The 14,701-nt window shown below is 38.7% G+C and overlaps 1 protein-coding gene across 1 annotated transcript in view; it reads left to right on the top strand.

Moving 5' to 3' along the window:
* The window catches only part of DDX54 (DEAD-box helicase 54), a 32,379-nt gene that overhangs the window by 9,892 nt on the left and 7,786 nt on the right, over positions 1-14,701 (top strand). Inside the window, 13 exon segments of the mRNA XM_018561742.1 lie at positions 81-130; positions 650-691; positions 784-879; positions 960-1,081; positions 1,816-1,877; positions 1,968-2,099; positions 4,879-5,089; positions 5,190-5,345; positions 5,406-5,633; positions 5,801-5,874; positions 12,381-12,575; positions 12,659-12,801; positions 13,825-13,932. Of these exon segments, the coding sequence (XP_018417244.1) occupies positions 81-130; positions 650-691; positions 784-879; positions 960-1,081; positions 1,816-1,877; positions 1,968-2,099; positions 4,879-5,089; positions 5,190-5,345; positions 5,406-5,633; positions 5,801-5,874; positions 12,381-12,575; positions 12,659-12,801; positions 13,825-13,932 (1,619 nt within the window).

Below are 14,701 nucleotides of genomic sequence, written 5' to 3'. Positions count from 1 at the left end.
ATACTGACTGTTACCACTTCATTGTTGTGAATATTTTCCATTATATAAAAGTAACATTATTAATGATCTTCTCTTTACAGCTTGGAAAATTTACTGGTTTGAAGACTGCCCTTATATTGGGTGGAGACAAGTACGTTTTACAACTTTCTTTCTTACTAAATAAATGGTAAAAGAGATGTTTCTATGCATTTTTTTTAACACCAACACTATGGTACTTTAAGATAGCCATTGTAGACATTTGAAAGTAAAGGTTCAGCAAAATGTAGGTATCGCAGTGTACCAGAAAACCTTTAGCGGTATTTTTCAAAAAAAATTTAAAACTAGTTTTACTGTAATAGTAGCAAGAATTCAGAACTAAACCCTGCCCTTTGCGAGGGCTATTATTGTCCACTGAGCCACTCTTATACGTCGTATGGGTGGCAGTTGGTGTAACAGGCCTCAAGTAACATTGTGCAACCAAAAGGCACACAGAGGAGGTCTTTCCACTTAACACATGTATTAGCAGGTAAATTGTGTCTGTTCTTGGGCAGGATATTTACTTTTAAATGTTTAAAATGGCTGACATGTTCACTTTAATAGATTAACTCTGTCAATGACATTATTAATCTGTAGTACATTCAACAATACATCATTGTATCTTTTCCTGTAGGATGGAAGATCAGTTTGCTGCGCTACATGAAAACCCTGATATGTAAGTAATTTTTCTTTCAGTGTATGCACCAACCAGGCACTGGCTATGCTTGTACATGATATTGTACCTAAAATGTGTATTTTTAAATTTAGAATCCTTGCTACCCCTGGTCGTCTCATGCACGTGGCAGTGGAGATGAATCTGAAGTTACGCAGTGTTGAGTATGTGGTCTTTGATGAAGCAGACAGGTGAGTTGCTTTTTGTGTACTGCAGATAACTTGCACTGCTTGTCACTTGCTTATTGCCTCTTTTTTTATACTTGTCAAAGACTTTTTGAAATGGGGTTTGCTGAGCAGCTGCAGGAGATCCTTGCTCGTCTTCCAGAAGCCCGCCAGACCTTGCTTTTCTCAGCCACTCTACCCAAGATGCTGCTAGAATTTGCCCGTGCAGGTAAGATAGATAAATCCACTGCTCTAATCTAAAATGTTATGATCATTTATCCAAGGACACAGAACATCTTTGGAGTATAAGTGGTTGGAGTGTGATGTAAGCTATATATATAACATAGGCAAACAGTCCACTTTTTATTTCAGAGATTAGAAAGTAAATGTAAACGATAGAATTGCGCTTAATATAATTTTATATTCACCTTAATACTACAATGTATGACTTTTAGTCTTCCTTCAGTAGAACTTGTCCTTTTTGTCCGAGGTGCCTGTATCCAAAAATAAATAGCCTGCCTTACAGTCTGCCATTTTCAGGCACCTACTGCCTTCTTTTTAACTCTTACATCCACTAGAAAAGCCTTGTCTTCTGTGATGCATCATTACATTGGCTAAAGGAGACAGAAGTGAAATATAGAAGAAATGGACACTCTATTTCCCATTCTTGGTGGATTGAACCCTTTGGAAAAGCATAGCTCTGAAAATATGCATTCATATTTGGGGAATACCTAATCAGCTTGTCTTGGGGAAAAGCTGATTAGGTATTTTATGTAGGGGAAGGTATCGGCCACAGGCGAGAGCAACCTTGTTTAATGTCCAACATCCTACAGACAGGGCATTAACCTCTAATGTGTCTCCTGTAAGGTTCTCCAATGAAAAGGATTTTACTGTCACCATGATACATTTTACAAAGGTGGTTGAAAGTTGTATGATCAGAGTATTTTCTTTCCCCAACTGTAGGTCTTACTGAACCTGTGCTAATCCGTCTAGATGTTGACACAAAGCTAAATGATCAATTAAAGGTAAAGTGATGGAATAAGGTACAGGGAGCCCTGCATTTCCAAAAGAGCTGCTACTAATACTTTTTTTTTCTTTTTTCCATCCTATCTAAGCTGGCATTTTTTAACGTGAGGGCCGAAGATAAACCTGCTGTTCTTTTACATCTTTTGCGCTGCATTATAAAACCTCAGGAACAAACAGTCATCTTTGTGGCCACCAAACACCATGCTGAGTATCTGAGAGAGGTCAGTGCTAAAACAGAAGCATGTATATCCAAATTGTTATGGATTATTTTCATTTATGCTGAATTATGTGGGGATATATCCAACCTAAAGCTGACCTTTACATAGTATTTGAGGTTGAATAAAGACACAGGTCCATCAAGTTCAACATGTGCGCATGTGTGTGTATATCCTGTGTGGTCTTAGTTTTTAAGAGTACCTGTACCCCTGTATATTATGGTCTCTGAGGAAGGTATCTGATTTTTGAACGATTCAATACTCTCTGCTGATACCACTGCTTGTGGAAGAGAGTTCCAAAATGTAACTTTTCTGACTGAAAAGAAGCCCCTACACCCTTTGCGTTTAAATCTTTTCTCCACCAATTTCAGGTGGTGGCCTCTAGTCTTTGTTAGGGGGTTTACAGTAAAAACTTTATTGCTGATGTTGCAATAAAATGCTATTAAATTTAGCAACCTTGTCTCATAAAGGGTTATTCACTCAGCTGCCGAGTGAATAACCCAGCCGAAGTGAAGTGAGCCGAACTACATTTGGCTATTCACCTTTGGCTTGTACGGCTGATTTCGGCTGCACTTCGGTCAGCCGAACATGCTCTGCTTGCTTTGCTTTCCCCACCCTGGCATTGCATGCTGTTATTCAATCTGTGGTCCACTATGACCCCCAAATATTTTTCCGTTTCTGACTCCCTTGTGGAGTTCCCATTAATGTGTATTCCACTTTCCTATTTTTAACACCAAAATGCATTACTTTACATTTTTCAACATTAAACCTCATCTGCCATATAGTTGCCCACTCCCCTATTTTATCCAGGTCCGCCTGTAATGTTATAATGTTGAAGTCCGTGTCTATTACCCTCCTGATTTTTAGTATCATCAGCAAACATTAACACCCTCCCCGATATCGTTAATAAACAGGTTACACAGTATAGGGCCTAGCACAACCCTGGGGCACGCCACTCTCAACCTTAGACCAATTTGAAAAAGAGCCATTTAACAATTAATAATAACACAGACATGTCAGGTGTAAAATGCTGTGATTTTGAAATACTTACACTTGCAGAGCATTCACTTTCTGCTTTGAAAGTGCAAATTACTTCAATTTGCCAACGCAATGCACACTGGGATTGCCTAGTCATCAGCAGAGTACTGCTGGGAAATCTCATGAGATCTCAGGAAAAGGCATTTTCCTCCCCTGAGATCATGTGCATGGTCACATGTCCTAGTCACATGTGCCAGAAATCCAGGAAGTAATAGGATAACTAGTAATCTGTCCTTAGTAAACATGGCCACTGTCAGAAGACTGGGAAAGAGAAATAAGGTATGCAAAGAATACAAAGCCAGCAATTATCTAGAAGTATGTGTTTGTAGATTGTCATTACTAAACATTTCTAAAGGTGTGTTGTTTGTTATTTAAAAGATATGAGTAAAGGTCCGCTTTAAAACCTAGGAATAAATGGAGACTATATTGACCTCAGGTCATACACTAAAGAATGACTGTACCCTCTGATATTATACATTTGTTCCTGTAGACTGTGAAAAAAATCCAGTTATGATGAATTATCTTTATTGAAACGAATCCTGTTTCCAGCGGTACGGTTTGAGCCTGTCTGTGGCCCATCTTTGCTGTAAACATGCTGTTATGGGCACCAGCAGAGCGTACATTTTGGAGACGGGATACTTGCTCTGTATTGAGCTTAATGAGCCGTATGTCTCTTGTGAATGCATTTTCAAAGCACAGCAGTATGTACTCAGGAGGCTACAGGCTGTATTGCTGAAAACAGGATTTTTCTTCAGTAAAGGTGACCCATCACATTGACATTTTTCTTGCATGCTGCTGGGACAAGCACAAATGGGTCTAGTTTTTGTGAAAAAGCAGTTCTGCTATAAGAAGTGAACTTTTACTCTGGACCTGGCTGAGCAATCCAGTTAGGGTAAAAACAGAATGGGAGGGGAAAAAAAAGACCTTCACATCAGTAAGCAGTCACTATAGCTAGTATATGGAAGTTCTTTTAATTAAATAAGTATAAATTTCGCAACATTTTTTTTATTTCTTTATTAAAGATGACACATCATGTTTATCACAGGATCAATAAGAACAGGCTTCTAACAAATGCGCCATTAATCATGACAAATAATTGAGTGTTATATAGACATAGCATCATAACCGCTTTAAAGGCCACACATAAATCATAAACTTGTAACTTCAGTTAAATATGTGAGAAGGGATAAATAAGGTGCAGGTATTTAATACAGAAGGGGGACCTCTCCACTCAGGGGTGAGATTGAACACATGGCATATCATATAGGTACAAGTGTCTACAATAACCTGTTTTTAGATCCAGTGCATACAGTAGTGGCAGTAATAAATGGAAAAGGAGGATACAACAGTCAATTGGGTGGTCCTATATAAAAAAAATGTAAACTACTGTGTAAATGGTCGGAGTAAAGAGTAGATTACCCCAAGTAAGGTAGTTGAACCACTAATATAATGCAACTATAAGACTTGAGGTTTTTTTTTTTTGCTCCAAGTCATGGTTGACCGTAGCCCAACTCTACTGGCTATAAATGACCAGTTTTGGTGCTTTTACCAGTTTAAATAGTGTATTTAAACTACTGTAATATAAATTACTTTGAGGAACATAGCGGACAGGTTTTCTCTTTACTCTGTCAAGAACCATTTTAGCTGAATGTTTGTTTGTTTTTTTTTTCCTTTCCATTTGCAACTGAAAATCCTCTTCACACTACTGTTTACGTGTAATGTGTCTTTTTTTTTTCTTGCCACCTAGATGCTGGATATGCAGAGTATCCCATGTTCCCATATATACAGCTCTCTTGATCAGACTGCCAGAAAGATTAACCTGGGTTTGTTTCTGCATGGAAAAGTAAACGCTTTATTGGTCACAGATGTGGCAGCTCGCGGTATTGATATACCTATGCTTGACAATGTCATCAATTATAACTTCCCTCCCAAAGGCAAACTTTTCCTGCATCGTGTGGGTAAGGATGTAATTAGATCTTCTGATTGAATGCAATAGGAATTGAAAGTGTATGATCAATTTTGGGGTAATTTTATGAATTTCTTCCTTCTTTTAAACAGGTCGTGTGGCTAGAGCAGGTCGGAGCGGCACAGCTTATTCTCTGATAGCTCCTGATGAAACGCCTTATGTGTATGATCTTCACCTCTTTCTAGGAAGACCACTGAAACTGGCAGACCCACAGGCTGATTTAGGTACATCATAAAGTCCTGCTAGTGGTAATCCTTAAAGCCTGAAAAAAGTATATAGGTCCCTTCATGTTGTTCCTCCATCTATAGATCTGGATGCAGATGGTGTTCTAGGACGAGTTCCACAAAGTTTGATAGATGATGAAGATGCTCTGCTAATCACAGACCATGAGAGATCTTTAGAGCTGCAGAACCTGCATCGCATCTCTGAAAATGCTTACAAACAATACAGCAAATCCAGACCAGCCCCAGCTCCAGAGTCTATAAAACGTGTCAAAGAAGCCAATTACAACCTGTTGGGAGTGCACCCCTTGTTCTGTGAGTAACCTTAACACTCTACTTGATCTCTGTTTGCACTTTGCCTGTCACCCATACATATGGATGCTGTGCCATTGTATGTCTCTTACTTATTTCTTACTTGGCTATCCATAAATTCTGGTCTTTTTATCTAATCTCTTCTTGCCTTATATTTGTTCCTTTTACAGGGTCTCGTCTTGGTGGGGAAGAAATGCAGAGACTGAAGTTTGTGGACAGCATTAAATCTTATAAATCAAAAGCGGTTAGTTGCGTTACAATTGGCATTTGCTTTAGCTTTAAAAGGGACCTGTTAGAAGAGAAATGTATGAGCTGTTATTGGTGACTTGCTTTTAACCTTTTTGCTGCCGGGCCCTGCTCTCCCTTTTTCACCTCAGGTGGGCAGAACATTTTTGCAGTTTTTCAGATTTTTGTGTTTTGTATTTTTTCCATTAACAAATAATGAATGATTGGGAAAAGACCTAAAAGACCCTAAACCATACATTTTCTATATGTACACAATAGAGTACTCGGTAGAATAAAAAAATTGTGCTACTGATTTTGTAGGTCCCGTGATAGTTGCGCAAATGTATCGCAACTGTATTTTCACTTGAAATATACTAGAATCATTATTGGCGCACCCAACATAATTTACAAAAGAATAAAAAATTGCTGATTTTAATAAAAAACAAATATTTATACATTTCAAATTGTGACTTTTTGTAAAGTGGTTAAAAAATACAAAACTAGGTTATGCGTTTGTGTAATTTGTGAGTGTCTATGGAGGGGGCAGGGTTGTGTAATTTTTTTTTTTTTTTTATTTCCCATTCTTGGTGGATTGAACCCTTTGGAAAAGCATAGCTCTGAAAATATGCATTCATATTTGGGGAATACCTAATCAGCTTGTCTTGGGGAAAAGCTGATTAGGTATTTTATGTAGGGGAAGGTATCGGCCACAGGCGAGAGCAACCTTGTTTAATGTCCAACATCCTACAGACAGGGCATTAACCTCTAATGTGTCTCCTGTAAGGTTCTCCAATGAAAAGGATTTTACTGTCACCATGATACATTTTACAAAGGTGGTTGAAAGTTGTATGATCAGAGTATTTTCTTTCCCCAACTGTAGGTCTTACTGAACCTGTGCTAATCCGTCTAGATGTTGACACAAAGCTAAATGATCAATTAAAGGTAAAGTGATGGAATAAGGTACAGGGAGCCCTGCATTTCCAAAAGAGCTGCTACTAATACTTTTTTTTTCTTTTTTCCATCCTATCTAAGCTGGCATTTTTTAACGTGAGGGCCGAAGATAAACCTGCTGTTCTTTTACATCTTTTGCGCTGCATTATAAAACCTCAGGAACAAACAGTCATCTTTGTGGCCACCAAACACCATGCTGAGTATCTGAGAGAGGTCAGTGCTAAAACAGAAGCATGTATATCCAAATTGTTATGGATTATTTTCATTTATGCTGAATTATGTGGGGATATATCCAACCTAAAGCTGACCTTTACATAGTATTTGAGGTTGAATAAAGACACAGGTCCATCAAGTTCAACATGTGCGCATGTGTGTGTATATCCTGTGTGGTCTTAGTTTTTAAGAGTACCTGTACCCCTGTATATTATGGTCTCTGAGGAAGGTATCTGATTTTTGAACGATTCAATACTCTCTGCTGATACCACTGCTTGTGGAAGAGAGTTCCAAAATGTAACTTTTCTGACTGAAAAGAAGCCCCTACACCCTTTGCGTTTAAATCTTTTCTCCACCAATTTCAGGTGGTGGCCTCTAGTCTTTGTTAGGGGGTTTACAGTAAAAACTTTATTGCTGATGTTGCAATAAAATGCTATTAAATTTAGCAACCTTGTCTCATAAAGGGTTATTCACTCAGCTGCCGAGTGAATAACCCAGCCGAAGTGAAGTGAGCCGAACTACATTTGGCTATTCACCTTTGGCTTGTACGGCTGATTTCGGCTGCACTTCGGTCAGCCGAACATGCTCTGCTTGCTTTGCTTTCCCCACCCTGGCATTGCATGCTGTTATTCAATCTGTGGTCCACTATGACCCCCAAATATTTTTCCGTTTCTGACTCCCTTGTGGAGTTCCCATTAATGTGTATTCCACTTTCCTATTTTTAACACCAAAATGCATTACTTTACATTTTTCAACATTAAACCTCATCTGCCATATAGTTGCCCACTCCCCTATTTTATCCAGGTCCGCCTGTAATGTTATAATGTTGAAGTCCGTGTCTATTACCCTCCTGATTTTTAGTATCATCAGCAAACATTAACACCCTCCCCGATATCGTTAATAAACAGGTTACACAGTATAGGGCCTAGCACAACCCTGGGGCACGCCACTCTCAACCTTAGACCAATTTGAAAAAGAGCCATTTAACAATTAATAATAACACAGACATGTCAGGTGTAAAATGCTGTGATTTTGAAATACTTACACTTGCAGAGCATTCACTTTCTGCTTTGAAAGTGCAAATTACTTCAATTTGCCAACGCAATGCACACTGGGATTGCCTAGTCATCAGCAGAGTACTGCTGGGAAATCTCATGAGATCTCAGGAAAAGGCATTTTCCTCCCCTGAGATCATGTGCATGGTCACATGTCCTAGTCACATGTGCCAGAAATCCAGGAAGTAATAGGATAACTAGTAATCTGTCCTTAGTAAACATGGCCACTGTCAGAAGACTGGGAAAGAGAAATAAGGTATGCAAAGAATACAAAGCCAGCAATTATCTAGAAGTATGTGTTTGTAGATTGTCATTACTAAACATTTCTAAAGGTGTGTTGTTTGTTATTTAAAAGATATGAGTAAAGGTCCGCTTTAAAACCTAGGAATAAATGGAGACTATATTGACCTCAGGTCATACACTAAAGAATGACTGTACCCTCTGATATTATACATTTGTTCCTGTAGACTGTGAAAAAAATCCAGTTATGATGAATTATCTTTATTGAAACGAATCCTGTTTCCAGCGGTACGGTTTGAGCCTGTCTGTGGCCCATCTTTGCTGTAAACATGCTGTTATGGGCACCAGCAGAGCGTACATTTTGGAGACGGGATACTTGCTCTGTATTGAGCTTAATGAGCCGTATGTCTCTTGTGAATGCATTTTCAAAGCACAGCAGTATGTACTCAGGAGGCTACAGGCTGTATTGCTGAAAACAGGATTTTTCTTCAGTAAAGGTGACCCATCACATTGACATTTTTCTTGCATGCTGCTGGGACAAGCACAAATGGGTCTAGTTTTTGTGAAAAAGCAGTTCTGCTATAAGAAGTGAACTTTTACTCTGGACCTGGCTGAGCAATCCAGTTAGGGTAAAAACAGAATGGGAGGGGAAAAAAAAGACCTTCACATCAGTAAGCAGTCACTATAGCTAGTATATGGAAGTTCTTTTAATTAAATAAGTATAAATTTCGCAACATTTTTTTTATTTCTTTATTAAAGATGACACATCATGTTTATCACAGGATCAATAAGAACAGGCTTCTAACAAATGCGCCATTAATCATGACAAATAATTGAGTGTTATATAGACATAGCATCATAACCGCTTTAAAGGCCACACATAAATCATAAACTTGTAACTTCAGTTAAATATGTGAGAAGGGATAAATAAGGTGCAGGTATTTAATACAGAAGGGGGACCTCTCCACTCAGGGGTGAGATTGAACACATGGCATATCATATAGGTACAAGTGTCTACAATAACCTGTTTTTAGATCCAGTGCATACAGTAGTGGCAGTAATAAATGGAAAAGGAGGATACAACAGTCAATTGGGTGGTCCTATATAAAAAAAATGTAAACTACTGTGTAAATGGTCGGAGTAAAGAGTAGATTACCCCAAGTAAGGTAGTTGAACCACTAATATAATGCAACTATAAGACTTGAGGTTTTTTTTTTTTGCTCCAAGTCATGGTTGACCGTAGCCCAACTCTACTGGCTATAAATGACCAGTTTTGGTGCTTTTACCAGTTTAAATAGTGTATTTAAACTACTGTAATATAAATTACTTTGAGGAACATAGCGGACAGGTTTTCTCTTTACTCTGTCAAGAACCATTTTAGCTGAATGTTTGTTTGTTTTTTTTTTCCTTTCCATTTGCAACTGAAAATCCTCTTCACACTACTGTTTACGTGTAATGTGTCTTTTTTTTTTCTTGCCACCTAGATGCTGGATATGCAGAGTATCCCATGTTCCCATATATACAGCTCTCTTGATCAGACTGCCAGAAAGATTAACCTGGGTTTGTTTCTGCATGGAAAAGTAAACGCTTTATTGGTCACAGATGTGGCAGCTCGCGGTATTGATATACCTATGCTTGACAATGTCATCAATTATAACTTCCCTCCCAAAGGCAAACTTTTCCTGCATCGTGTGGGTAAGGATGTAATTAGATCTTCTGATTGAATGCAATAGGAATTGAAAGTGTATGATCAATTTTGGGGTAATTTTATGAATTTCTTCCTTCTTTTAAACAGGTCGTGTGGCTAGAGCAGGTCGGAGCGGCACAGCTTATTCTCTGATAGCTCCTGATGAAACGCCTTATGTGTATGATCTTCACCTCTTTCTAGGAAGACCACTGAAACTGGCAGACCCACAGGCTGATTTAGGTACATCATAAAGTCCTGCTAGTGGTAATCCTTAAAGCCTGAAAAAAGTATATAGGTCCCTTCATGTTGTTCCTCCATCTATAGATCTGGATGCAGATGGTGTTCTAGGACGAGTTCCACAAAGTTTGATAGATGATGAAGATGCTCTGCTAATCACAGACCATGAGAGATCTTTAGAGCTGCAGAACCTGCATCGCATCTCTGAAAATGCTTACAAACAATACAGCAAATCCAGACCAGCCCCAGCTCCAGAGTCTATAAAACGTGTCAAAGAAGCCAATTACAACCTGTTGGGAGTGCACCCCTTGTTCTGTGAGTAACCTTAACACTCTACTTGATCTCTGTTTGCACTTTGCCTGTCACCCATACATATGGATGCTGTGCCATTGTATGTCTCTTACTTATTTCTTACTTGGCTATCCATAAATTCTGGTCTTTTTATCTAATCTCTTCTTGCCTTATATTTGTTCCTTTTACAGGGTCTCGTCTTGGTGGGGAAGAAATGCAGAGACTGAAGTTTGTGGACAGCATTAAATCTTATAAATCAAAAGCGGTTAGTTGCGTTACAATTGGCATTTGCTTTAGCTTTAAAAGGGACCTGTTAGAAGAGAAATGTATGAGCTGTTATTGGTGACTTGCTTTTAACCTTTTTGCTGCCGGGCCCTGCTCTCCCTTTTTCACCTCAGGTGGGCAGAACATTTTTGCAGTTTTTCAGATTTTTGTGTTTTGTATTTTTTCCATTAACAAATAATGAATGATTGGGAAAAGACCTAAAAGACCCTAAACCATACATTTTCTATATGTACACAATAGAGTACTCGGTAGAATAAAAAAATTGTGCTACTGATTTTGTAGGTCCCGTGATAGTTGCGCAAATGTATCGCAACTGTATTTTCACTTGAAATATACTAGAATCATTATTGGCGCACCCAACATAATTTACAAAAGAATAAAAAATTGCTGATTTTAATAAAAAACAAATATTTATACATTTCAAATTGTGACTTTTTGTAAAGTGGTTAAAAAATACAAAACTAGGTTATGCGTTTGTGTAATTTGTGAGTGTCTATGGAGGGGGCAGGGTTGTGTAATTTTTTTTTTTTTTTGTGTATTGCAAGAGGATGACAAGTCCCCTGGTAACAGTATATACACCAACTTGAGCCTCCGGGTCTAATCTGCAGCTTGGGGACAGAGGCAGTGCAGGAGGAGATCACACACGGGTTGTGGAAAGAGCAGCGCTGTGTGAAGGGACACAATGAGCCCTCCTGAGCAATGATGGAGGCACATGGAGGGAGGAGGGCACACTGGACCGGCAGGGGCAGTCACAGTTTTTATAAAGGTCTGCGATCAGGAGCTGACAAGCTTATTCAATAATCAACAGAGTCTGGGGGACCCTTTTGTTAAAAGTTTAAGGTTGCTGAAGTGACCATAAGCTTATAGCAGAAGGGAATGGATTGAAGTTATTGAGGGTTAATGAGCTGCCCAGCTGCAAGCTTTTCTGTTCCTCCATAACCCTTATGTCGGTGGCAGTGTAAGGGTTAAAGATGTAGGTTCTGCATTTGTCATTCTTTATTGTTTAGTGGGTCACTGACCCACACTAAGTTTGCATTATCGGGCTTCCCCACACCTGATGTGCACACACATGTCAGTCAATGACTTACCATGTAGAGAACAAAGTTTGAGGCTGGTCTCTTGTTCCTGGGTAAGCTATTGCTGTATTTTTATTTATTTTTCATGTTCATTGAGAGGATAGACAAAAAAATAGGACTGTACATTAATATACTGCATAAATGGGTTCACAAGTAAGTTTTTCATAATTCACAAGTGACATGCACAGCTTAAAAGGGTTTAGCACTTAGCCAGAAATGCAGGATACACATCCAGTTGTGCCCCTAGTTAGGATCGGCAGAGACAGAGCTAGACCTTCCTTGTCAGACTGCTTGCACCCTGGAAGCCATTTGATCCTTTTGTCCATTTGTCCTAGTGAAGTGGAACTCCAAAACACTTTGAAAACAGTTACATTGTCACTGTAATGAGGGATTCCATTGTGTTAAAGGATTTGAATAAGTACTTTAATCGTGTGTTTTTATTTCATTGAATGCAATTACTTTTGTAATTTGCTCATAATTTCGTCCTTAGACAATCTTTGAAATTAATGCGACCAATAAGACAACTGCCAGTGAAGTGATGCGTGCCAAGAGAAATCAAGATTGTAAGGTCATCTCCAAGTTCCAGCGTTTGCAGGAAGAGAAAGCAAATAGTACAGCACGGTCCCCAGCCAGTGTTAAACCTGATCTGTCAGCCAGCCAAGACAGTTCTGAAGAAAATATAGAGGTAACTGATACAGCTCCGAATATTACAATGGATTGCTGTCTGTGACATTTTTTGCCATGACGTTCTGTGTCTATCTTTACCAGGGGGTTTTCTCACAAGTGGTTGGAAAGAGGAAGAGGTCAGATGGGGCTGACGCTGAAAGCAGAAAGAAAAATAAAACGGATACTACTCAGGATGCAGAGTATTACATCCCATACAAACCAAAGGACTTTGAGAGTGAAAAAGGGTAAAGCTAGGCATACAGAAAGTGAACTTTCATTGCCAAATATTGAATATGAACATTTCCATTTTCTTTCCTGTGTTTTTAAGGACCCCCCCACCCCAGTTATACTTGCCTTATTGTGCTCTTTTTCCACTCCACTGCTGCATAAAAAAGAAGAAAAACGGTGCTTCAAGGTGTGGAGGAGCATGTGACCTTCTCCTAGTGACTGTTCTCATACACTATCTAGCAGCCAGTCACTAGGCCTGAGCACGCTCACATGATGACATAGGCGACACCTCAGATTTCCTTACTGTCTGCAGTGGAGGCAGGAGCTATGAGGAAGCGCTGGTAAGGTGAGTATAATTCGGGGCAGAAAGGGCCTTTACAAATACATAACTGCTTTGTCCTGAATGGGCAAGGTAACAAAGTCCCCTTTAAGATTCGCTTACATTTTCTCCCAACACTTCTATTATGTTTAAAAGGATAGAAAATAAATGTTGACTTGTTGCATATATGTGGGCAGGAACAGAGTTGGGAATGCAATCTCAATGTTGCAGTGTTGAAGACAAAAATAATGCCAGGCCCTGACTCTGCCTATCAGGCTCTACCACATATGCCTATAATATTACTTTATTTCTATAACCTTCACTTTTATTGTCACTTACAGTCCTTTTAAGTCTTCTTAGGAAAGCTTGGCTTGTTATTCAATGGTTATTTCAAATTAAGCTTGATTAAGTTGGAAAAAATTTGAGTTTTGGGTGGCCTGACCCTTTTAGAGTTTATAAGTATAGTTGTACACAGTATTGTTGGCTGCAGCTAAAGTAAAGTAATTACAAACCTGAACAATTCAAGCTGCTCATGCGTATTTTTCAGAATTTGCTCATTGGAATTGCATAAGGTCTATGACATGGAATTGCATAAGGTCTATGACATGATTACTTTATCGGGTTTTTTTGTTTTTTTATAGTTACTGAGCATATCTTTGTTTTACCATTCTGTTAATCATAGATTTAAATGTTCCTCTTTTTAATCTTTATTTTATTATAGACTGAGTATCGGAGGCAGCAGCTTTGAGCAGGCAGCAGCAGGGGCAGTACTGGATCTGCTGGGGGACCAGACTGAGAATCTTTGCAAAAACAAACATATCCTGAAGTGGTGAGTTTAAAGTGGTTGGGTTGGCATTTCTTGTAGTACTAAACAGAATAATTTGTAAATTGAAGTTATGAGTAATCTTACACTATGAATATTGAGACAACTTATTGGTTTTGTTTTTTAGTTTTATATTCCTAATTGAGTACATTTAAAAAAAAAAAATAAAGGCCATTCTAATATAAACTCATTTATGCTGCTAGAATTTAAGACATTTAAAAATTTTTGATTGTTTGGGAAAAAAAAAATCTTAAGATTTAACGGAACAATTAAAATGTATTTCCAGCCAAAACTGTTTTTTTACATTTTGGATAGAGCAAGGAAGGGTTAGAACTCCTGTGGGGTTTTTACTGCCATCATGAGGGTTTATTAGAGAGGTTTGTCCTCACGTCTTGTCCTGCTGACAATGGTTGTGACAGGCAGGTAGTTAAGGAAAGTTTGCACCAGAGTCACAGACCTTAATAAAAAGTAACCATTCAACACTGATGACTGTCGCTAGCACCACCGAATATTTATGCCATCCTCTTCTGGGACACTCAGACACAGTGTTGAATTTCCTTTGTTGACTGGCTTGTAAGTGTGCTGGAAAGGTGCATTTAGCTCTACAAAGCTAGTTATTGATTGCTGGGATATACTGAAGGTCTTCAGCTCTGCGCTGGGCTTTCACTGTGTATCTGCACCTTTAACGAGGAATTGGTTACCTCCCAGGCATACTTGCCTTTTAATCTTTTGCTGTTTTTATGCCAGGTTGGAAGCTTTTTTTTTTTTTTTTTTT

The sequence above is a fragment of the Nanorana parkeri genome, unplaced genomic scaffold (assembly GCF_000935625.1).
Source record: "Nanorana parkeri isolate BGI_ZX_2015 unplaced genomic scaffold, ASM93562v1 scaffold540, whole genome shotgun sequence".
Classification (NCBI taxonomy): Eukaryota; Metazoa; Chordata; class Amphibia; order Anura; family Dicroglossidae; genus Nanorana; species Nanorana parkeri.
The sequence above is the reverse complement of the archived record's forward strand: the minus strand, read 5'-3'. Positions and strand labels throughout refer to the sequence as shown.